Source organism: Toxotes jaculatrix, chromosome 24 (genome assembly GCF_017976425.1).
Source record: "Toxotes jaculatrix isolate fToxJac2 chromosome 24, fToxJac2.pri, whole genome shotgun sequence".
Classification (NCBI taxonomy): Eukaryota; Metazoa; Chordata; class Actinopteri; family Toxotidae; genus Toxotes; species Toxotes jaculatrix.
In genome coordinates, this window is record NC_054417.1 from 7,484,934 (window position 1) to 7,508,963 (window position 24,030).

General features: G+C 40.9%; 2 protein-coding genes and 2 non-coding genes across 4 annotated transcripts; all 4 read left to right on the forward strand.

The window, feature by feature from the left end:
- The first annotated feature begins 304 nt into the window (after window positions 1–304).
- eed (embryonic ectoderm development) lies at window positions 305–6,806 on the forward strand. Its single transcript, XM_041032777.1, has 12 exons — window positions 305–440; window positions 1,345–1,497; window positions 1,786–1,878; window positions 2,058–2,123; window positions 2,559–2,684; window positions 2,883–2,964; window positions 3,627–3,718; window positions 4,078–4,211; window positions 4,371–4,476; window positions 4,673–4,831; window positions 4,929–5,002; window positions 5,486–6,806. Exons 1-12 carry the CDS (start codon window positions 321–323, stop codon window positions 5,610–5,612), a joined length of 1,332 nt encoding a protein of 443 aa, XP_040888711.1. The 5' UTR covers window positions 305–320; the 3' UTR covers window positions 5,613–6,806.
- Window positions 6,807–7,188: 382 nt separating this feature from the next.
- atp7b (ATPase copper transporting beta) lies at window positions 7,189–23,917 on the forward strand. Its single transcript, XM_041032571.1, has 21 exons — window positions 7,189–7,376; window positions 10,943–11,714; window positions 13,042–13,287; window positions 13,468–13,631; window positions 13,713–13,874; window positions 13,965–14,038; window positions 14,474–14,657; window positions 15,125–15,358; window positions 16,205–16,296; window positions 16,498–16,625; window positions 16,815–16,969; window positions 17,140–17,274; window positions 17,391–17,585; window positions 18,388–18,570; window positions 18,751–18,934; window positions 19,511–19,651; window positions 19,741–19,883; window positions 19,982–20,185; window positions 20,261–20,378; window positions 20,796–20,898; window positions 21,053–23,917. The coding sequence occupies exons 1-21, from the start codon at window positions 7,224–7,226 to the stop codon at window positions 21,306–21,308; spliced, it is 4,026 nt and encodes a 1,341-aa protein (XP_040888505.1). The 5' UTR covers window positions 7,189–7,223; the 3' UTR covers window positions 21,309–23,917.
- trnar-ccu lies at window positions 10,080–10,152 on the forward strand. Its single transcript has one exon. It is a non-coding gene; the product is annotated as a tRNA-Arg (tRNA).
- trnam-cau lies at window positions 10,159–10,230 on the forward strand. Its single transcript has one exon. It is a non-coding gene; the product is annotated as a tRNA-Met (tRNA).
- Window positions 23,918–24,030: the final 113 nt, after the last annotated feature.

Sequence of the window (24,030 nt, forward strand, 5' to 3'; positions counted from 1 at the left end):
AATAAAATGTCACTGATCTTTGCATGTGTTAGGTGGACTAGGGCTGCAACCATAGGCTGTAATTGATGGCATTTTCTATTATTTAGCTGTTCGCACAGGGTTTTATTGGACAAAATGTTAAAACACAATATAAAATGCTGATAAAGTAACTATGGCCCAACGTTATAAGTTATATTTAACTAATGAAAGCAACTGTAACCAGCAAGTATTTGATATTTTTCCATCTGAATTTGGCTGAACTACAACCCCGGCTCGAATCAAACCACATTACCCGGTAGCACTTGCGGCGGCGGAGCGGAAAAGGTGGAGTTTGAACCAAAATGAGGGAAAATAAGAACATGTCCGAGTCCCCTTCTCAAGCGGGAAAAGAAATACCGGCGAAAAAACAAAAACTAAGCAGTGACGAGAACAGTAACCCAGACTTATCAGGAGACGAGAATGTAAGAAATTAAACCGTGTTGTTTTTTAGGCTATAAGTGACCCACAATTAGGCTTTGGCGAGATAGCATTGTGCTAAAGTAGCCGACTAGCTAAAGAAGCTAGCTAGCAGCTTTGTCCGTCTATACCGGCTGAATTCAGACAGCTGCTCGAAAACCGATATTAGCTGTAAACCCGTTTAATATCTCCAGAATGTGCTATATACATTTAGTATGTACTCACTGTCTCTTTTACGTACACACTCAAATGCCACTTTCTTTGGGCTCTGACTACAACCATTCACGTGTAAACTTAAGTTAGCGTTAGCACTAGCAGCTAATAGAAATGTGCATTGTGCTAGAGTTATTGGAAATTACCTGTTGGCGTAAGGGTTAATGGAAAGGCATAAGTTTGGGATACGTGAATGAAAGGTGCCTTATCACCAGCAGGAAAAGCTGATAATATGAGGGCCATTTTGGTCGTAGTTAGGACTATATACCTCTTCTGAGCTCGTGTTACTTATAAGAAGTAGGTGTTTCATGTTAAATGTCTTGTGCAAGAATTAAATGCTTCAAAGTTGGTACCTGCAGAATTTAACAAACTTTTTGGTGAAACTTCTGCAGTTAAATACATTTACAAGATGCTAAGAAGAGTTGAGCTGTCTGCATTACGACTGTTACAGAAAAGCATTGATGTGGTGCAGATTATTGGGCATATTATTAAATGAAACATCACGGTCTTTGTCCAGTGTTGCTTGTCACCTTGTAAAAAATGTTGAGAAATGTTTTAAAACAGCTCCGGACACCATACAGATACTGGTACCAAATTATTGTTGTGTCTGTCATTAAAATATCAAAGTATTTAACTGGTAAACTACAGGTTAAATGGTCATTTCAGATCTGTATATACATCACCTTGATTTTGTAGGACGATGCTGTCAGTGTGGAGAGTGGGACTAATGCGGAGCGCCCAGACACACCTACGAACACTGCCAACGCCCCGGGCAGAAAGAGCTGGGGCAAGGGGAAGTGGAAGTCCAAGAAGTGCAGATACTCTTTTAAATGTGTCAACAGTCTGAGGGTATGTACATCCACCACCCTGAACAGCATGTGCAAAAACTATTGGACATTTTACCATAGGATTACCATCACAGTACTTTTTTTTTTTTTTTTCAAAAGCTGTGGTCCCATCCAAATTTTACTTTGACAAACTTCTGTTTCAATATTGGTTCATCACAAAATCCATCTTAACTGTTGGACCAGCCGAGCATATTTTCACTGAAATGCTAAATAAGCAGCATAATGTCAGGTGTGACAGGTTAATTTCACCCTCCGAATGTTGTTGATAGTAACTTAGTGGTTTTCACAGGAGGACCATGGCCAGCCGCTGTTTGGAGTCCAGTTTAACTGGCACAGCAAGGAGGGAGATCCGCTGGTATTTGCCACAGTTGGGAGTAACAGGGTAAGATGAGCTGCCTGGGTTGCAAGTTCTATCTGTTGTATTTCTAAATGACCCCATTCTTGTTTGACATACTATACGGTACTCTCCTGTGTTCTTGGCCGTGCATAACATTTTTTTAAGTAAAAAAAAAAATTTTTGTGTCGTTCCATAACTAACCAGTGGTGTCTTTTCTCCTCCAGGTAACTTTGTATGAATGTCACTCTCAGGGAGAAATAAGACTCTTGCAGTCTTATGTTGATGCAGATGTATCCTTTCGCTTGCTTGAAGTGCCTTGCAAAGTAGCTCCTTCCTTGCTGTCATTTGTCATTTGTTCATCACAGTTTACACACAGAAAGTCCGGTTGCTTTTGTTTTTAACATTTATTATGTGTATAACCTGGAAGGAAGAACGCCAGCATAGACGTATTTAATTTCTTGTCACCTGAGCTAACCCCAAACACAGTTACAGATAAGGTAAAATGTTTGTACAGAAATGTAGTTAACTTGTCATGTTCTGGAAATCATTTGAACAAGATAAACAAAAAAAAACAAGCCGTGTACTGCTGACAGCAGCAAGACATGGCACAGTAAAAACAGGGGATTTTAAGTAATAGAGATACACAACCACCTTTCAGGAAAAGTTAGTATTAAGATCACGGGGAGAAATTTTTTTGTGATTTCTTTGACTACATGCGTTCAAAGGCAGAGGAGAACTTCTATACGTGTGCCTGGACCTACGACACCAACACAAGTCATCCCCTGCTGGCTGTAGCCGGATCCCGTGGTATCATTCGGGTGATCAACCACATCACAATGCAGTGCATCAAGGTACATTTAATACGTTACCTCTCAAATCTTTTCTTTCTGGACACACACAGTTATATATATATATATATATATATATATATATATATATATATATATATGTGTGTGTGTAACATAAATGGCTCAGATGTAAGCATCAAAAACGTGAAGTATTCTTTCTGCACAGTTCAACACTCCACTTTTTTTTTTTTTTACGCCCAGCATTATGTAGGTCATGGAAATGCCATCAATGAACTCAAGTTTCACCCGAGGGATCCGAATCTTCTCCTGTCGGTCAGCAAAGGTAAAAACAGACAATAATAATCATACAATATAAAAACAGTTCAGCTATGACATAGAAAAGCCAATAAGTGATATGTTTTCTGATGTAATAGCATTGACTTTGGCGGCTTTATTGATCTCAACACCGAAAATGTCTCTCACCCATGATTTATTGTTACCTTCACTGTGGGACAGGTAAGAGGTAGGTTACAGTTGTTCACATCACCCTATGACAGCAGAGATAGATGGAGTTTTTTTATTACCCCGTGATTGTCAGGTGCTTCCTTAATTTGAGTTAAAAGCAAACAGCATGGTTTGCTTCTCCGATAAGGACTGACAGCAAAGTTTAATATTTTATTTCGTCAAGTGAATGTTGAGTGGAAACATTTAATGGTTTTTCATGATTGTAGCTGTTAAATCAGTGCAAAGTGACAGAGCAACAGATGTTAAGCTTTGTTGAAATTACTCTTAAAGCCATGTGTTGGCAAAGTTTGACTGTAGTTTAACTTGATTTTCTTCTCTTTAGTTTTACTTGTATAAAAGGACTGAAACTACATGGATTGACAGTAATAATCTGTAACCTCTCTGGCAGCATAAATTATAAACAAATGAACCACTCTTTCATGGCACTTACAAGGTGACTTCTTTTGTTTTTAATTGCTTATTTCGTACCTGTTTCCTCAGATCACGCCCTTCGTCTATGGAACATTCAGACAGACACGTTAGTGGCGATATTTGGTGGTGTGGAGGGTCATCGAGACGAAGTCCTGAGCGCTGTGAGTGTCGTTACATCAAACCTTGTACCAACGCCCCCTGGAATTAAGCTTAAACCCCAGATAGTAACTGGCTTTTCAAAGAGTCTTTTGTTGTTAGGTCACAGGAAAAAAAAATGTTCCTTGAGGGGTAAAGAGGGGAAGTAAACAAGATTGTATCACATAATTAAATAACCAACAGATAAACGGAACACATTTATCTCAGAATATTATTATCATAAAAAATAAAGAATTAATGGCCATACAGATCATATCACTCCAGGTTATGTAGTCCCATCAATAGGTATGGTTAAAGAAGATGTTTTATTTAAAGGGTTTTTAAACTGTTTCCTCATTTGTCTCTTTTTTGTGTCTCACTTTAGGATTTTGATCTCCTAGGTGAAAAGATTATGTCATGTGGGATGGACCACTCCTTAAAACTTTGGCGAATCAATTCAGAGAGAATGCAGAAAGCCATTCGTGGATCTTATGAGTACAACCCCTCAAAGACCAACAGGTACAAAATACAAAATAGTTTTTTGGTCTTTCCATGTCCTGTTTTACCTGTGGAGACTCTTTGACCAGCCAAATCTCCAAAGTTTTTAGAAATAAATCTAACATGGGGTGATGCTTTTCTTGTTTGAATCCATTTTTACTCGATTTGTGTTTCCTTCAGGCCTTTTGTCTCACAGAAAATTCACTTCCCTGACTTCTCAACACGAGACATCCATAGAAACTATGTGGACTGTGTGCGGTGGCTGGGGGACCTTATTCTCTCTAAGGCAAGTTATTAGTGAGTGTAATGATGCTTAAAATGGCCTGAATACTAAATCTGTGATGTTAAATATGTTTAATTATAAATATTAACTTTGTCTGATAAAAAGGTAACATTCTAGAAATAAGGAAAAAACTTTCCTGTGTTTAGTTGCGATTTTTTAATTGTTTTTGTTCTCATTTCCTTTTCCTGTCTCACTGCAGTCTTGTGAAAATGCCATCGTGTGCTGGAAACCAGGAAAGATGGAGGACGACATCGATCACATTAAGCCAAATGAGTCGAATGTGACGATCCTGGGACGCTTTGATTATAGCCAGTGTGACATTTGGTACATGCGCTTCTCCATGGACTTCTGGCAGAAGGTTAGATAACTTAATATGTTTTTTCATCTGTAGTCATGGTGCTGAAATCACCACAGAGTTTTGCTCATATTGTGTCTTTTGTGATGGTGATTTACAGATGCTGGCTTTGGGAAACCAGGTGGGGAAGCTTTACGTGTGGGACCTTGAAGTGGAAGATCCTCATAAAGCAAAGTAAGTCCACACCATAGAAGGCAAGAAATGTTTTTTTTTTTTTTTAAATCAAAACAGATAAGTCACAGTTTTAATCCTCGTTGACAGGCAGGTTATGTGTCCTGTCACTGATGATGAAGGTTGGCTTAATGCCTCAAAATATGAATGTAATGTTATACGTTTCACACCCAACTGATGTGTAGTGAAGCATTACATGACACTTTAGTGACCCAGGGAACTATGGGTGTGATTGACACCACCAACAAGCTTAAGTTGCACTGATTTAAAAAATTTTTTGTCAGTGTTGGCAGAATAACTCTTAGAAAAACAAAACCACAGTGATAAATGACCATTTGGTGAGTGCTGTGTCTCCAGTTTCTTAATTGCGAGAATTTGCACCTTTTCTTGAGTGGACAGCCATGCCGCCTGTACTCTCCGTGCTGAGTACAGAATGAACCACACAAACGTTAAAACAACCCGAACCGTCGTGTTTCTGGTCTCCAGGTGCACCACGCTGACACTCCCGAAATGCATGTCAGCCATCCGGCAAACCAGCTTCAGCCGCGACAGCAGCATTTTGATAGCGGTGTGCGATGATGCTTCGATCTGGCGCTGGGATCGACAGCGCTGAGAGGCTCTGACCGAGAGAAATTTGGTTCCTGTCGCTTTTATCCCTCCCAACCTGTTTCCCTGTTGTACAGATCTACACTGCAAAAAATGTCCATTTGAACACTTTGTCGTGTGTGGTCTAAAAATACTGCATCTGCTAAAAAGAAAAAAAAACTGAGGCTTCGTGTCAAGGTGAAAGGATCTTGTCCTACTCCAGCCACAGAGTTTGTTTTTATTTCCTGTTTGTGTGATGGCGGGATTTTTGAGAAAAAAACAGCAGATTTTGAAGAAGTTTACGGACAAGGTTGACGCCAGATCAAGGAACAAGAACATCACTGAAGATGAGTTGAGATTTTTCAATGATGAGTTTTTTCCCTTTAGATGAACAAAATAAAAAATACCATGAATTATAAATGTATGTTTTTAATTTCAGTGGGTTTTTTGGGTCTGTTTTTAAATGTAAGGAACAGGAAGTATAACGTGGGTAAAATAATCAGCATCAGCAGATTCTCATCTCCTCTGTGTGCCTTCTAGTTTCTAGTCTCATTTATTGAAAGTTCATAAATTAATCAATATCACCACTTTCAGTTCTTGAGAAAAGAGCAATTGTTTTTTTCAGCCACCTGCAGTTTTTTGTCACTTGTTTTTAGGGGAAAAACTTTTAAGATAAAATGACTAAAGGCAGGGTTTTTTTTGCTGTGTGGCATATTTTATATCCATTAGTACACACAAAACAAAATGATGTTTTGTCTTCAGTTAGTCTAACATTTCCTACATTCCTTTGCATCTCTTTAGACACCCTCTTGGTTTTGCTTCGACCTCCCCCAACCCTCCCACCTTCACACACATACTTGCCATTGATATTTGAGGCTTTATTGAGTCCAGTCAATAAAATGATTTTTGTAAATACATATTAAAGAGTCCGTTTGTGCAATTAAAGAGTATTGGCAGTTGGGAATATAAACGTTGGTTTGGCAAAAAGTGAAATGAAATTGTATTTTTATCTTTAGTTCTCCAGAAGAGAGGAGAAATTGCATCGCAGTCGCATTTGGATGATTGGATCTTTTTACAGTGGCAGACTGGCTTTTATTTTGAAAAGTTCCACCTAATCCCCTATAATAAAAGTCTGCTGAAGGGAGGGGAAGGGGGGGTCTCTTTGCTTTTATGGAGTGCTTGTACTGAATTTATTTGGACTTAAATAAAACTTATTTTTCTACGTTTGGTTTATTTCTCTGCTTAATTTTCTCTCAATGAATAACTCATACAACTCAAACATAGTCCAGCTGCAGAGGCCACAGAGGGAATGTAAGGCCTTGTGGAAGAGCTGTATCAGTGTGAATATCAGATGAAATTAATATATAAGGTTAGGAAGTCACTTTTTTGCACTTTTTAGTGTTTGTGACGCTTATCTGCGCCGTGAGGTTTGTGCGCTTTCTGCTCCCGCATGCACAGGTCATGTGATTCATTTATCATCATGAACCCCCACCTCTGATCAAAAACCTCCAACTCCCGCGCTGCGCCGCGCTCGCCTTATCTCCAGGAACAGGACGCGGCGCTTGTCCACTGCGGACTTTTGCCCTCCGACTTTGACAGGTGGAGATAAGCCGAACGGCATCAGAGCAGCTCCTCCAACATGTTTTCGCCTAAGTCGCCCAGAAGTCGGTCCAAGTATGTCTCCAGGTCTCCGGAGCAGATCTGTATGGTTGACTGTGTCTGTAAGCCGGGCTGCACCTGTAGTGTCCACTCCGCAGGCAGCGGCGAGAGACGCTGCGCTCAGGAGTTTAAGGTAGGCCTCCAGAGACCTGCAGGGACATCTGCAGCTCATGTCCTGTCTGACTCCACAGTTTCCCATGTTGCAAGGTCAGGGAAGTTACTTAAAAAACTTATTTTGAAGGGTTTATCAGGCCATGTCCACCTGTGGCAGTTAATATAGTTTCTTTTGGCACAAAAAGTAGTTTAATGGCGACTTTAATGGCCCAGGAGCCACATGATGATAATCATCAATTTCTTCACACTTCATGTGCCCATATTTATAATTTATATTTAAACATTTAGTGTGTAATGTACAAAACACTACAATGTAGCTGTCAGCAGATACAGATGTTTATTAATGCATGCAAGTGGAGGCTTCACTTATAATTGTTGACATACTGTGGCCTACATTGACATGCATCTAAAATGTCCTGATAGCTGCTTACAGCTACATGATTATGTGTCATTTAGAAAATAGAAATGAAAGTGATAACAGCAAAAGGCAAGTCTCTAAAATAATTAACATTCAAATGGAAAATCACTGTTGAGCTGGTCACAGCTCAAAAATGTATGCAACCTGTTGGGAGGGGTCTCTGGTAGTTAAAGCTTCATTTTAAGGTGATACAAGCTAAACTAAAAGCCAGGAATCCAAATGACCCCAGGTATGTGTAAGATGATTTAGTTTTTCTTTCAGTGATCTGGCATTGAACAATAGTTTTATTGTCAGCGGGTGAAACACTACACGGCCCATGTATCAGCTGTAGCATCCATGCTGTGGTTGCTATGGAGGTTGAATGCACTTAAAGTATGTGCTCTGGACACATGCCATATGAATGTAATGCAACCATGCAAGTTACTGAGTTTACCACAAGTCAGTCAGGGTTACACAACAAAATGCAAAGTGTAACTCAGAGATATTCGCCACGATTATATATCACAGCAGCTCTTTTGTCGTATTTATTCTAAATTTCTATATAGCTTTAGTTTTAAAAGTCAGGTTTTTCACTCTTTTAGGTTTAAAGAGCTTATTTGACATAAATATCCCCGTGTGTGTCTTAAAACTGAGCCAACAAGAGAAAAATTATTTAAGAAATTAAAGAACGTAAAGATTAGTGGCTGATACTTTACAGTAGCCCGGTGCCAGATTTCTTTATTGTTAAAATGCTCAATGAGGTAGCTCAACAGGGGCTTTATTCAACATTATACCAAGTACAAATCACTCATGATTACAGTAAATGCACATAATCTGTCCTTGTTTTGATTCCAGATTTGATGCTGCATATATGGCAAGTCAGACTGGGTTTTATTCCAGCAAATTTTAAACAAAACAGAAGCAAAACCTATGTGAACTTTCTCAAAATGGGTTTAAGTGGACAAAACTCTGAAGCTCTAACACAAACAAGAGAAATAATTTAATTAGGACGGTTATCATGCTTGCACTGTTGAAATCAATGGAGAAAATGTGATTAGAGTCACTCTCCACTAACGTTATATTCAGGTCCCTGCAGTAATGACCTTTCTCACCACAGACTGTAAATAACAATACCTCCACCACTCTGTAATCCCCTTGCATCTTTTCCTTATTCATAAACATGATACCAATCAGTGATGCTTAGCCAGTGTTAACAGGTAGGTTATTTCAGTGGATGAATTTGATTGGTGCGAGAGCCACCCAATCATTAATTAATTCTCCTTCATCCTGAGCGATGACATGACACATACCAGAAAATATTCGCAGTACATTCAGCAAACAGCCAAAAGAAAAGTTAAGACAGCAAGGTGTGACGGCAGGTACTCATGATGCAGGTAGGCAGAAAATCACTGCTATCATCTGTAAAAAGTAATGTTAAGATATTTCTATATGTTTTTAATGTAAATAGTATCAGAACATCAGTTAACTTTATTAAAAGTAAAGATTTTTGGTGCTATTACTCATCTTTGCAATAGGCTCTTTAATTTTGTGACTTGTTCTGGAACTTCTCAGGAAAGTCAACATTTGAACATTTTCTCAGGAAAGTCAACATTTTGCAATAACAATAATAAGTTTGTGACAAAACAATACAATTTAATACAATTTCCTTAATTGTTTTTTAGATTAAACTTTGTTTTCATTGCACTGAGCATGAGCACGACGAAAGGCAGTTTTGCATCTAAACTAATGTAAAGAATGAGGAACAACAGACAAAAAACAAAGTAGCTATGATGTTCTGTGTGTAATAATAAATAAAATGTAAAGTATAAACAGCAGTTTTGCAGTACTGAGAACATAGCTTTGTTTTGACATCATAAACATATCACAGGAGACTGCTGCAGAGACAGTGGACATTTATGGAGGATGGTTTAAAACGTTTGATTTTTCTGGGAAGTGTTTGCCTGTGTGTGATTTATTAGAGAACTGTTGCACTTTGAACATCTAAACAGTGCTCATGAACTCAGCAGTCAACATTTCAGTGTTTGTACTGTAACACAAAGAGACACATGAGGACAAAAAAAGATTTTTGAAGTCTTTTTGACCTGATGTTGTCAAATCAGCAGGGCCTCTTAGCCTTAACTTTAACTAGTTGTTCTCACTTACTTGTCTTTCTGTTTCTGATGGCTGAACAAGCATGAAGTAGCCACAGTGAGCAGGAGAGGAAAAAGATGCTTTTACAAACAACATGCTAACAGTGCACTTTTCAGTGTGGACATCTGGACTGCAGAAACGTAGCGTTCAGCATGTCCACACTGTTTTTGTGTAGCCCCAGTGGCCTAATGGATAAGGCACTGGCCTCCTAAGCCAGGGATTGTGGGTTCGAGTCCCATCTGGGGTGATTTCCAGCAGAGTGGCGCAGCGGAAGCGTGCTGGGCCCATAACCCAGAGGTCGATGGATCGAAACCATCCTCTGCTATGGAAGTTATTTTAGCATTTTTGACAGCTGGTTTAATCCTCTTGTAGCTGTTATTCTCATCGGTGGGAAGCAAGATGTGACTTAATGTTCATAGTTGCACAAATACTTTTAGTTTGTGTGACTAACCTGTTTTTGGCTTTCTATATAAATAACAAACATACATGTAAAGAATGTACTTTTAGGAATGATTTATACATTTTAAAAAGAGGCATTAATAATTAAAAATGAAAGCAGCTTTTAAAGTGAAACTCTTCATATGTAGCTGGCTTCTGTCCTCATTTCTGTGAGGTACCAATGACTTTTGACTTTAAGCAGAGTCACGTTGGAAGGCTTATGTGAAGGGCCAGTCATGTGGTTTTTAGGCCCCAAACTGGCAGGGCTGGCCTTTTCTCCATTGGGGTTGAATTTAGTCTCCCATTTCTGTGTGGTGTTTTAACCATCTAAGCTGATTTTACAATATCAGAGACTTAAAATGCCCCCAAAATTTTAATTGGTTGAAGCTTTTTTTTCCCCTGGTTTGTTTGGACTAACCAGCCTCTGACATGTTTGGAAATGATCAAGAGCATTAGTCTTATTTTTATACATAGGCAGAATGCATTAATAATCAAGATTAAACTATCTCATAATTACAACATGAGGTTCCGCAGTTTTTACAGTCCCTGAGTTTTCTAAATTAACAAATGCTTAACTAACTTTTCTTTCATCTTTCAAGGAAAATTGCGCTGATGTGGGGAAACAAGGCCTTGACAACTTGGCCTATGAGTATGGCAGCCAGAGCGAACTCTACCCTCCACCCAAAACTGCCTCCAGGGTGAGCTTTAAACTCCTGGGACTCACCAGCGAGCACCAGGCCCAAGCCATCGAAGCCAGAATCTCCATCCTGAAGGGAGTACTTGGTATCAGCTTGTCTTTACCCAGAAAATTAGCCAAAGTGGACTATGATGTTTCAGTTATCACAACCAAAGAGATCGCCTTGGAGCTCCAGAGCTTGGGATACAGCGTGGAGTCAGCGGTGCAGATCAGGGTGGATGGTATGCACTGCCAGTCCTGTGTGCAGTCCATCGAGGGACATCTTTGTGAGCTACCAGGGGTTTCGTATATTCAGGTGTCTCTTCAGGACAGTGCAGCACTGATTGTATTTCAGCCTCTTCTAGTTACGCAACAGGAACTGAGAGACAAGATCGAGGACATGGGGTTTGATGCCACTTTATTATCTGAGGACCCATCTGCAGAAGATATAAGCCACTGGCAGATGGACATGTTGACTTCATCAACCCAGACTGTAACCATATGGATTGTAGGGATGACTTGCAACTCTTGTGTGCAGTCCATAGAAGGGAGGATCTCTCAGATGACAGGAGTACAGACGATAGCGGTGTCACTGAAGGATGAAAAGGGAATGATAACCTTTGACCCCTGTCTGACGGAGCCGGAGCAGCTCAGGGCAGCTATTGAGGACATGGGCTTTGACGCATCACTTCAGGGTAGGCACCAATGAGAAAGGTTTGCTCATGATTACATTTTGATGTGATTTTTGATTGGCTGGTTCAAGCTCTAAGGGGAAAAAAATGGAACATGGCAGCTGTCACCATAAAGCACCTCCAGAAATGAATGTAGTGTGAGTGCAGAGGTTGTATTTTGAAAAGGGAGAACAAGCAGCATCTTTGTTGAAACAGCATAATAATGAGAGGAGAGATAAACAGGAGGAATTTCTAGATCCAAAAAAATTATCTCTCTGTATTAATGATTCTTTAAATTGGGCTCAAAAAGTGTGATGATCATTTGTTCATTTGTGAGAATTACAGATTATACTGTAATTATTATTTAGTACATACAGATTATCAAGAAAATACTTAGTCTGCACCAATATAAGGACAACAAAGCCAGCCCATAACTTTACTAATTTTGGTCTTCCCAGCATCATCTCTAGCAGCAACTTATTAGAAGAGGAGTTGGTTTTGGAACACTACTGGGCATTGAACTGGTTTTTCAGCTTGCTGGGCTCGAGGTAGAAAAGCACCCATTGTTAGATGAACTCCAGCGGCTTATATTGTTGTCATTCAAGCAATGTATTCCATCCCACTCATGAATTCCTGTACATGATATGTTAAGATGCTTTCAGGAGAACTATGTTATTTATAACCTTGTGAGTACTGCCAGAGAATTAAAGTGTGTAGTGTAAGAAGCATGTGTAGAAAGAAACCTCGAGGTAGAACCTGTACATTATGCGCAGAAAGACTTTCATTAAGCTCTTGCATGTATAATCTATAGAGTACTATGGGCCACTAGGGCAACAGGACACCTCGTATTCACCTCACTTCAGTTTCCACAGATTACCATGGAAACCAGACAAGTATGCTCTCCAGGGCGGCTTGAGGCCTCTTTACGGCAGCTGGTGCTTTCTTGTTGGATTTAATGACAAAAACAGTTTGCCAAGACGTGGAATTAAGTCAGGGCAGATTATGAGCAGATTCTTTCATGTACCTTGTTCGATCTCAGCCGTCAAGGTCGAGTTGGAGTTCTCTGCTTTTAAAGCAGCTTTTTGAGGACTGTACTTATGTTTAATTCAGACCTACAATTTAGCATCAAAGTTTTGAATATTTGTTCCAAGTTGCTGTGAAGTATTCAGAGTAATAGTGATACTAAATCTATTCTAGGTGTTCAGACTATACTATGCACCATACTGAGACATATAATATTTAGGATATTCTCTTTAATACACATAGGGCAGTAACTGCAGTTTATTTCCTGCATCAGGATACTGACCCACTTGCATCTATGCCCACTGACTTTGTTCTTTCTTCTCCTCAGAGCCTGAGAAGAGCGTTCAGAGTTATGAAAAGTCCAGGCCTGTGAGCTCCGGACCTTCTCACTTTCCTGACTTGCAATCAGCCAATAAGGCAGGAATCAGCAATGGCACTGGATCACAGGCTAACACTGCAAACTGTCAACCCAACTCTCCTGACATAAATGTTCAGAAATGCTTCATCTGTGTAATGGGAATGACCTGTGCCTCCTGTGTGGCCAACATTGAGAGGAACCTGCTCAAACACAAGGGTAAGTCTGATTAAACAGTCCCTTTATTTACCAGTTTTTGTATTTGCAGCATATGAGAGAATCCCTTGGTTTGAATATGTTGAAATGTGGGTTATTGATTGAGTAAACTTAGTTTTCCTTTAAAGTTTTAACAGAAGTTGTGTTTGTTTGACAGTACTTCACAACTGCTTTGACTTCCAGGAATCATCTCGGTGCTGGTATCCCTAATGGCTGGAAAGGCAGAGGTGAAATATGATTCAGACGTCATAAACGCTGCTGCTGTGACTCAGCGCATACAAGACTTAGGCTTTGGGGCCAAACTGATAGAGGACAATGCAGTAACACACGGGAAACTGGACCTCTCAGTGAGTCTTCACAACATTATGTGACACAGAATTCTTAAGTACTGAAAGCAGGCAGTAATTTTCACCATCCTGCACTTTTAGATAACAGGTATGACATGTGCATCATGTGTCCACAACATTGAGTCCAAGCTCATCACAACCAAAGGGATCCTCGGGGCCTCTGTTGCTCTTGCTACTAAAAAAGCGCAGATCCAGTTTGACCCAGAAGAACTCGGACCTCGAGATATTATCAGGATTGTTCAGGTAACTGTCACGTAATATTTTACTGTCTAACATAAGATTCCTCTTGTTTAAATCCTTGATGTTATATCTTGGCGTTGTTTCTCACTGTAGAGCCTTGGATTCGAGGCCAGTCTGGTGAAGGAGGGCTTCAAACACAACCTCGATCACTCAGAGGAAATTAGACAGCAAGTATCTATTTTAGAAATTGTCCACATTATTAGAGTAAGTGCAGTCTTATGAGGCTGTGTCGTTTTTAAGGCAAAGTCACCTTCAGACCACACAAACTTGTGTTATATTTCATCTCAAATACTACATTAATGACTTGCTGTAATTGATGTGAAAATGACATTTTAATGAGTTTCAAAAGGTTGATACAGATTAAAATAAAATGTCAAGTAGGACAGTGTTTTACTCCTTCAACCTCTGGGTTATGCACCCCACCAAAGCACCACCAAAATCCTTTCACCCCAGATTGGACTTGAACCCTCAGTCCCTGGTTTAGGAAGCCAATGCCTTGTCCCTTATCCCACAGTAGAAAACATTTCAAAGGTAACAGGTAAAGTCACAAGGAAAAGGAAAAAACGTATTTCAACAGCGTCTTGTTTCTGTCACCTTTGCAGGTGGAAGAGCTCCTTCCTGTTCAGCCTTGTTTTTGGCCTACCTGTCATGGGCCTCATGATCTACATGATGATAATGGATAGTCAGCACCAGGAACATGGAGGCTCCATGCCCGAGGAGCAGAACCTGTTGCCAGGCCTCTCCCTCCTCAACCTGGCTTTCTTCCTGCTCTGTACACCTGTGCAGGTGAGGGAACAGGGAACCTTGCTGGTTTCTTTTTTGCTGAGTTCTTTGCTTAATTCACATCTTTTACTCAGAAACGGCTGGGTGTTTCCTTTTTGTAAGAATATAATTGTGGTTGGTTCCTTATGCATGAAGGGACCTTTTGTTTCTTGTAATTCTACAAGTTAGTAAGTTGATAGTTTAATGCTCTTCTTAGACAGTGGATCACTCTTGGCACTTGGCTACTTCAACAAACTGGGGTTTATTATCCAGCAAGGACTCATGTAGATGAAAATAATATCCATTCCTTCTTGCCAAAGAAAAGCCGTCTGCCATCAAGGAAATTAAATTAAAAGTTAAAAAAGAAACAGAAATGTGTGACTTTACTGCTTACATAAAAACAAGATTAAAGAATACAAGGAAAAGATGCCGCAGTGCAGCCCACGTTGTTTCACTGACTGCCAATTTTTTCTGTCTTCATTTCCTTCCAGTTCTTCGGAGGCCGGAACTTCTATATCCAGGCCTATCGCTCGTTAAAACACCGCACAGCCAACATGGATGTGCTGATTGTGTTGGCCACCTCTATCGCCTACATCTACTCCTGTGTGGTCCTCATCGTAGCCATGGCTGAGCGAGCCAATCAGAGCCCCGTCACCTTTTTCGACACTCCACCCATGCTGTTTGTGTTCATTGCACTGGGTCGATGGTTGGAGCATGTTGCCAAGGTAAAAATCATTAAATAGGGTTTTTTTTTCTAAATTCACACAATTTTTACACAACTTTCATTTCTTTCCTGTTTCACTGGCAATGGTGAACCACACTATAACCCTCTAAACTATAATGTCACATGGGTAGCATTTTTATTCTTTTTCTTATAGTCTTAAATTACTACAAAAGCAGAACTTGTTCCTTATAAGAGTCTTCATCAACTGAGTTTTTATTATAAAACTTGGACGACACATCTGCGGGCATTTTAACAACCTGGGACGTTATTATAGGTCATGTCAGGAGTGGTTGTAGTGAATGATTAACTGTACATCAGCTGCTGCTGTAACACAATCATAAGACCGCATTAAATTTTATCCTGACATTTGTTTGTGACCTTGCTGTACCCACAACTACAGTAAAAGCTCCGACCAGCGAGCAGTCAGTCAGGTCTGGGTGTTTTTATGCATCATGAATCATCCTTAAATAAGAGCTGTCATTCACAACCGCTGACAAGTCTGAATCCATGAGAATGTGTGCAACACTAAAATATTTTAAGTAGTTAGTTTTGAAGAAAAGCTGAAGCCAGCATGAATTTTTTTCTTCTTCTTCTTTTTATTTTTTGCTGATGGATGTAGTTACTTTGTACCGTATTAAAATGCCAAAATTAACGCTGCAGCTTTTATTTGTTCTGCTTTGTAATCATTGAGAATTACAGGAAAGTAATCTCTTATGTTCTTAATTTTTAGATGCCAACGTTCTGCACAAATCACCTTTATAATGCTCTATAGCCAAGTCAAGTGCTCCTCACTGACCTCTGGGCTATGATTTTTCTTTATTACTTTGCTTCGTCTCCATTTCTGCAGAGTAAAACCTCAGAGGCTTTGGCCAAACTAATGTCCCTTCAAGCCACCGATGCCACTGTGGTCACTTTGGGACCTGACCACTCCATCATCAGGTGAGACACAAGACACAACAAAACAGTGCACCTGAAAGTGTATCGCTGTGAGAAATGTGCAAACATTTAACATACTGACAAGCTGAAATAGATCTAAGCCACTTATGTCAGAGAAACAAGTTTCAAACAACAGAAATAAAACAAATAATACATCAACACATAATTATAAAGTGTGACTGTAAAAACCTTTGTATGCTTCAGTGAGGAGCAGGTGGTGGTGGAGCTGGTCCAGCGAGGCGACATTGTGAAGGTCGTCCCAGGAGGAAAGTTCCCCGTTGACGGAAAAGTGATAGAGGGAAGCTCCATGGCAGACGAGTCCTTGATCACAGGTAGGAGGATGTAACAGTTAAAGAGCACTGATGCTGCCATTTTAAATCTGCAGAATGAAATTACTGATGATTTATCTTTCAGCTGTGAAATCTAATCAGTGAAAGAAAGTGTTCATTCTGTTTGAGGAAGGAGTTTTTAATCAAGCACACAAAAGTTTGTACCTTTTTTCCACCTCGTATCTCTGTCAGGTGAGCCGATGCCTGTTAGCAAAAAGGTGGGGAGTCTGGTGATCACGGGCTCCATCAATGCTCATGGTGCTCTTCTGGTGGAGGCTACTCATGTCGGTGCTGACACGACTCTGTCTCAGATTGTCAAACTGGTGGAAGAAGCCCAAACTTCCAAGGTAAGAGGCAGGTTTTCAAAATTTCGATCAGATGCTTGAACTAAAAAACTCTTGATTTGGAAAGAAAACAAATTATCCAGCACGCTGTCCATCAGTTGTGCTTTATTTATAAAAGTGAGAACAAGAGTTAATGCTGCAGTTAACTCCTCTGCGCTCTTGTGTTTGCTCAGGCCCCCATCCAGCAGTTTGCAGACAGGCTCAGCGGATACTTTGTGCCCTTCATAGTTATCGTTTCTCTGCTAACACTGGTGGCCTGGATGGCAATCGGGTTTGTCGACTTTGACATTGTGAAGGAAAACTTCCCGGTAAGTGTGCACAAAAATGTTTTCATTTGCAAACAAAAGCGGCTGTCATAAAGGTTTGACATGCAGAGGGTTCTGTGTGAGCGTTTTCATATCATTTTCATATTGCCTCCTCACAGGGTTATAACCAGAACATCTCCAAGGCGGAAGTTATCGTCCGCTTCGCCTTCCAGGCGTCCATCACTGTTTTATCCATTGCCTGCCCCTGCTCTCTGGGGCTTGCAACCCCGACGGCTGTAATGGTGGGCACAGGTGTTGGCGCTCAGAACGGGATCCTCATTAAAGGAGGCGAGCCGCTGGAGATGGCACATAAGGCAATGCACTTTACACCCTGCTTCTGACTCCTGAAAAGTACTGCTGTTAGCAATGTAATACTCATAACTGTTTTATTTGTTTGTACCTTTATATCAGCATGTAAATAAATATCCATGAATGGCAAAGCATACACCAACAACAGGTAAACAATTTAGGGGAAGGAGGCAAACCAGCCTTTTCATTTCATTTACTTATTGACAAGGATAATGCAAGATGTTCTGAAAACAATGAAGTGATTGTTAAAAATGACACAAGGCAACAAGGAGTCAGAAATAAAGAACAGCCAGGCACAGCAACAGGAAACAGCAACGCACAGCTGAGCATGCAGAGCAGCAATAAGCAATGAGACCTTTATAGTTAGAAAAACAAAGTGCCTGCAGTAGGTACTGGTATGTTGGTGTGCAGCATACCAGCCTCAAGATGTAAGTGATACTTGTTAATCTTCTTACTTAATACATGAGAAATGAGTTTCCCACACACTGAGGCGAGGACTCAAAGAGATCCCCCTCCTCAGTGTCTCCTTCATTCCTATCACTCTGCTAACCTGTTTCTGTTCTAATTAACTAGTGACACCGTGTGGCGTCAGATGTCACTGCTTCATTACTGAAACACTCTCCTTTTTTTATTTTAACAATATCACACATTTCATTCAGGGCAGGAACATGGATGATATAATATAATATTAGCTAAATAAACAGCATTTTGATTTTCTATCTTAAGGACTATTAGACAAAGTGCAGAGGTCATAAAAAAGATGGAGCCATGACTCCGCTGTGTTTCTGTGTGTCACTGCTCCCTCAGATCAATGTGGTGATGTTCGATAAGACCGGGACGATTACACACGGCGTGCCTCAGGTGACTCGTGTGTTGGTGTTGTGGGAAATGGCCCGCATGCCCCTGAGGAAGATCCTGGCCGTGGTGGGGACAGCAGAGGCCAGCAGTGAGCACCCGCTGGGCATGGCTGTCGCTAAGCACTGCAAAGAGGTGAGAGAGGGAGCCAGGGAGGTCAGAGTCTTAATCTGATCTTGCTCATCAGCATGTAGAGTTTATGCTTGTATTTGTGTGATTACCTGTGCGTTTTAAAGTGTATTTACTAACAATAGATGTCAGAAGCTTTATTCAAAGCTTCTCGTTACCAGAACTTTGTCTGTGTGATGATAACAGGAGCTGGGCAGTGACGTGCTGGGCTACTGCCAGGACTTCCAGGCGGTTCCCGGCTGTGGGATCAGCTGCCGGGTGTCCAATGTGGAGCATCTGCTTCAGCACCAGAGCGAAGAGCTTTTCCTGCTTCCGGGAGCCACCACAGACGAAAGCAGCCTGCTCTCTGCTGCCGAGGCTCCGTCTGCAGGTCTGATGGTTCTCACTTTATGGAGTTCAACCCAGAATTCTATATTTACCTGTTGATTGAACTTCAGTTTTTGTGCAGACTCAAATTTGAGAGGTTTGTTTAACTGATACTCACTTTATTTGAATATAATCAGAGCTGCCTGGCTCTAGTCAATAAGTCAATAAGAAGCCTTTGTCTTTTCTGTGTAGGATATATAAACAAATACATTATTCAAGTCCTTTTACCTAAACAATTAAGGCTGTTCCATACAAGATGTATCTGTCAGAGTCTCATCAGCTGACCTTATAAATCAAACCACGCTGGTTAGCTCCGTTGGTTAAAGCATGGTGCTAATAACACCAAGGTCACAGGTACTATTCAGGGGTTCTTCCTCAGGAATTATATTGTGTACTGCCTTCCTATCCTCTGTTCACTTCAGCCTTGATTTAAAATATTTGACAAACCCATGGGCTCTGAGTGGGAAAAACCATTAATGTGCAAAGTGACAGTACAGATATACCATGATTTATAACTTAACAGAACAGTTTTTAATGCATTATAACAGAATTCTTATTTTTTTTATGTCTTTGCTTCCAGGAGGAGTGGTGTCTTACTCAGTCCTGATCGGAAACAGAGAATGGATGAGGAGGAACGGTCACCACATTGGAGCAGATGTTGATGCTGCCATGAGCAGCCATGAGACTAAAGGGCAGACAGCCATCCTGGTGGCCATAGACGGTGAGGATAAAACCTGCAAGATGTTTACAGACCTTACTGCTGCAGCTCTCCAGTTGTACCTCATTGTATGTTATGTGTGTTCTCTGCAGGTGTGCTGTGCGCCATGTTAGCTATTGCTGACACAGTGAAAGCAGAGTCAGCGTTAGCAGTGCATACACTCAACAGCATGGGCATTGAGGTGGTTATGATAACAGGAGACAACAGGCGCACAGCCAAAGCTATCGCCACACAGGTAAAGCACACACACATCAATAAAGAATTTTAAAAAATACTGAAAGAAAAGCACCTGAATAAATGAAATAAAATGCCTGGATGTTTGGTTGACAACAGGTGGGGATCAGAAAGGTGTTTGCAGAAGTGCTGCCGTCACATAAGGTGGCTAAAGTACAAGAGCTGCAGGAGAAAGGCCTGCGAGTTGCCATGGTGGGAGACGGCGTTAATGACTCTCCCGCACTCGCCCGTGCCGACGTCGGCATCGCCATCGGCACGGGAACAGATGTGGCTATCGAGGCGGCAGATATTGTCCTGATCAGAGTAAGTGACACACTGTGACTGTGCAGAGATACAGTGACATGTTCAAACTAACATGGAGGTTTTTCCACTGTTCAGAATGATCTGCTGGATGTTGTGGCAAGTATCGAGCTGTCGAAGAAGACGGTGCGGAGGATAAGGATCAACTTTGTCTTCGCTGTCATCTACAACCTTCTAGGAATACCAGTCGCTGCTGGTAAGGACTGATTATAAACTGACTGGAAAATGGAATCAAACTCTACGCTTGATTCTAGCAGAGGTGGTGAAAGGCCTTACATTACCAGAGAAATGAAGAGATGTTGTTGTAGCTGGCTGCACAAGCAGCAAAAGAGTCCTGTTGTTTTTAAACCACAGGAGACGCTGAAATGAAATTATCGGAAGGAAAGACAAACATTTGTTTACACTGGCATCGTGTAGATGACAGTGAAATGGCAGTGTTGCAGCTGTAATCTGCACAAAAGTTAAGTAAGAGCAAACTTAGACTTTGTTACATAAACGTTTAAAAAACGAAACCAAACTGAAACAGGCCAAAGTTACACAAACTAGATAAAGCTTTTTTTCGTGAACGCTGAAGCGTTGTCGCAGATGAAGTCCTCCCCTCTGTTGGTTGTAGGTGTGTTCATGCCTGTCGGCCTGGTGCTTCAACCCTGGATGGGCTCGGCTGCCATGGCTGCCTCGTCCGTATCCGTGGTTCTGTCTTCTTTACTGCTGAGAACGTGAGTCTGTATAAATTTCCATCAAAGAGTGCATCCCGGTGACAGAGGCTGCAGTGATGTTTGTCACTGCAGCCTCCTCTTCATAGGAATCAGCTAACTTTCATTATATTTTTCATCTTCAGAGGTGAATATAATAACCATCTGTTTCCTCCAGGTATAAGAAAACCTCTGTGGAGCTGTATGAGGTGCGCGCACGAGGTCAAATGAAGAGCCTCCGGTCGTCTCAGATCAGCACACATCTGGGACTGGACGGGCGGCGGCGCAGCCCTGCTCTCTCGACCGGAGCTCCGCAGCTGAGTCAAAGCACCGTGGCCCCACCCAGCCAGGGAACATCCATTAACTCTGTCCAGGAGCAGCAGGACCGATATTCCCTCCTGGATCACCAGACTGAAGCAGACCTAAATGTGTAGTAAGAGGTAAAGGGAAGTAGTGCTGAGACAGTTTCTGCCTGGTTCTCACGTTTACGAATGTAGTTAATCTCTTTGTGTAATATTTCTATTCTATGTATTTTTGTAAATAGACAAGGCTAATTGAGCACAGAAATGTTAAAGTGCTCTTCTATTTTACCCGTTCATCTTTGGCTCATGAATCCAAAAGCACCAGTACTGGCGTCTCTGAGGACCCTCAGTCAACACTGATCTATGGCTTTCTTTCAGAAAATGTCTGACATTCAAGCTGCTGTTCGACTGCAGTTTTGAAGCATTTTGTGTATGTTTTTCCTGTTTCATGGCAGGTAACAGGTGCTACAGGAATCAAAGCTGATATTTGAAAATAGGTTTGCTTGCTCGTCACTCAAATCCTAAGTAACTGCACTTTTACAAGATACTTAACTCAGAGTAAAGCTACACATTGTCTTTTTGGATAAGACAGTGTTGGTTTCTCAGGTTATAAACAATGAATAGGTTCATAGAGGAAAAATCTGCATTTTCTAGAACAGTCTAAGTTAAGATTATTTTTTCTTATTTTAAATTCCAACCCTTGAACAAAGCTTTGCAAGGTTTAAAGTTCATCCGTTAAATATAGAAACGAGGAAGGAGAAGTGGAGTTCAGACCTTCTGGACTTTATTTCACGTGTATTTCGAGCAGTGCCAGCGATAATTAATGGAGCAGATTAATCAAATGATCTCATCCGTGGATTCTACAGTTAACCAGAAAGAACCAGTTTCTCATTTTGTTGAGCTTAATCACAAGTGAACAGATATATATCGGGTTTTATGGATATAAATAAACTCTTGTCTCTCACTCAGCCCGCAAAATAGTCCATTTTCATCGCAGACGTGACCTGATGGCAGGAAACGCAAAGGTGGAATCAAGAAGACATGTCAAAAGGGCAGTTAATTATTTTGCGTTCACACCTTCAGAGTCGTTAAGGTTACATGTGGGTCATCGGGCCACCTGGCAGTCATGTGAGAGTCTTAAGTGTCACATGACTCCAGGTGTGAATAGGTCGTTAACTGCCTGGGAAGCGACATCGGGACAACACAGTGAGTAGCTGATAAAGGTCGGGGTGTGCTTAGAATGAGCCTGTTCGTACGAAGTGTTGTCCGAAGGCAAACGTGTTCACAGCTATTGCAAACAGCCACACTTAAAGGTGTGGTAAGAAGCAAGTAGTGAGATGTGATAATTATTCAGATAGGGATAACAGCACAGACTTTCAGATTATCTTCTCTTTAAGATATATATAAAAAAAGAAAAGTAATCGTATGAAAGTTGAAAAAAAAAACAGAGCTGGAAGGTGAAGTTCAAATCCTGCCTACTTTTCCACCTCTGAAACGCAGGACAGTTGTGGTATGAAGGGTGCACAATTATTGATTTCAGAAGGTTATAAAACTTGTCCTACACAGTCCCCAGAGGGTTTTCCATGCTGTTCGATAATCTGTCAGGTACTTTGTTTGAGGTGTGCTCAACCTTTTAGCCTGTTTGCGTTGAGCCGTCCAACTGTTTTGTCTCCCCATTGAATAGGTGTGTGTGTGTTCGCTCTGTATCAGACTGTGACTTTTCTTCTCTGCCTCACTTGATGATCATCTTGTTGCTGTTTTGACAAAGGTTTTTAGAGCTTTCTCTGGGTTTAGAGTTAGTATTTATAGACACATTCTCTAATAACTCACCAGCTTGTATTTTAGTTTTGGGGCTGTATTTAGCAGGTTTGTTTTTTGTGGGAAGGAGATATTTTCACTGTATTCACCCACGCATCTGCATAGATTATCACTTACATCTCCTCTTTTAGTGTTATAATCTTTTATTGGTGTATTTTGTCACTCGACTCAAGCCTAACAGTGTGTCACAATGTATTTTACAGCATTGTTAATATGGGCGCACAGCCCCCCGAGGAGTCCTTTGCTTGCTCAGCTATTCATCTGTAATCGTGCCAAGTTTGAGGCTGATACACTCCGCCTCCCTCAGCCTGCAGCCGAGTGCGTTTTACGGCTGCAGACACAGTCCGATGGCCTCACAATGATGCAAAGACCTCTGACAGACGATGACGATTTGGATATTATCACAGTTCTGTAGGTAAACCTATGTTTCCTTAGAAACGTACAAACATACCTGCTTAACATTTGCCTTTGAAGCAAAAACACAGATTTAGTCTATAAATGATTCCTCAGCACATTTATGTTTGTTCTTTAACAATAATATGAAAATCAATTTGTTATTGTACTTTTCATAAAGGTACGACCCAGGGGAAGGTCGTATATTTTCCTGAGTTATAGGTTTGAGAAGGGTGAAAAAGGATAGAAAAAACCCAGCAGCGGTGCAGTAATGTCAGCTTTATCAAAATATTTTCACACAGTTCAAAGCTTGGAGGCGCCTGAGCGGAGCTTTTTTCTGCTATTCTGCAAAGACAATCCTTGTGACCCAAGAGCAGTAGAGGAGGAAAAGATTAAGTGTACTTACAGCAGCCCAGAGGGATTAAACAGTTGCCTCTGCAAAGGTACACTTATCTGTGATGTAATCGTTTCAAACTTTTCCTTTACAGGTGTGCGTTCAGAAACTATTCAAACCTTTTCACTTTATATTATACATATAGGGTATGTATTAGTAAAAAGAATTTCCGTAGCAGAGGATGGTTTCGATCCATCGACCTCTGGGTTATGGGCCCAGCACGCTTCCTCTGCGCCACTCTGCTGGAAA

Excerpts from the sequence above, each read along its gene's own strand:
- eed (XM_041032777.1), top strand. The coding sequence starts at position 321 with ATGAGGGAAAATAAGAACATGTCCGAGTCCCCTTCTCAAGCGGGAAAA. Across the intron at positions 1,498-1,785 it reads AATGTGTCAACAGTCTGAGG|GAGGACCATGGCCAGCCGCT; the intron begins GTATGTACATCC and ends TGGTTTTCACAG. Across the intron at positions 4,832-4,928 it reads CCATGGACTTCTGGCAGAAG|ATGCTGGCTTTGGGAAACCA; the intron begins GTTAGATAACTT and ends GGTGATTTACAG.
- atp7b (XM_041032571.1), top strand. The coding sequence starts at position 7,224 with ATGTTTTCGCCTAAGTCGCCCAGAAGTCGGTCCAAGTATGTCTCCAGG. Across the intron at positions 11,715-13,041 it reads CTTTGACGCATCACTTCAGG|AGCCTGAGAAGAGCGTTCAG; the intron begins GTAGGCACCAAT and ends TCTTCTCCTCAG. Across the intron at positions 20,379-20,795 it reads AGGAATACCAGTCGCTGCTG|GTGTGTTCATGCCTGTCGGC; the intron begins GTAAGGACTGAT and ends TGTTGGTTGTAG.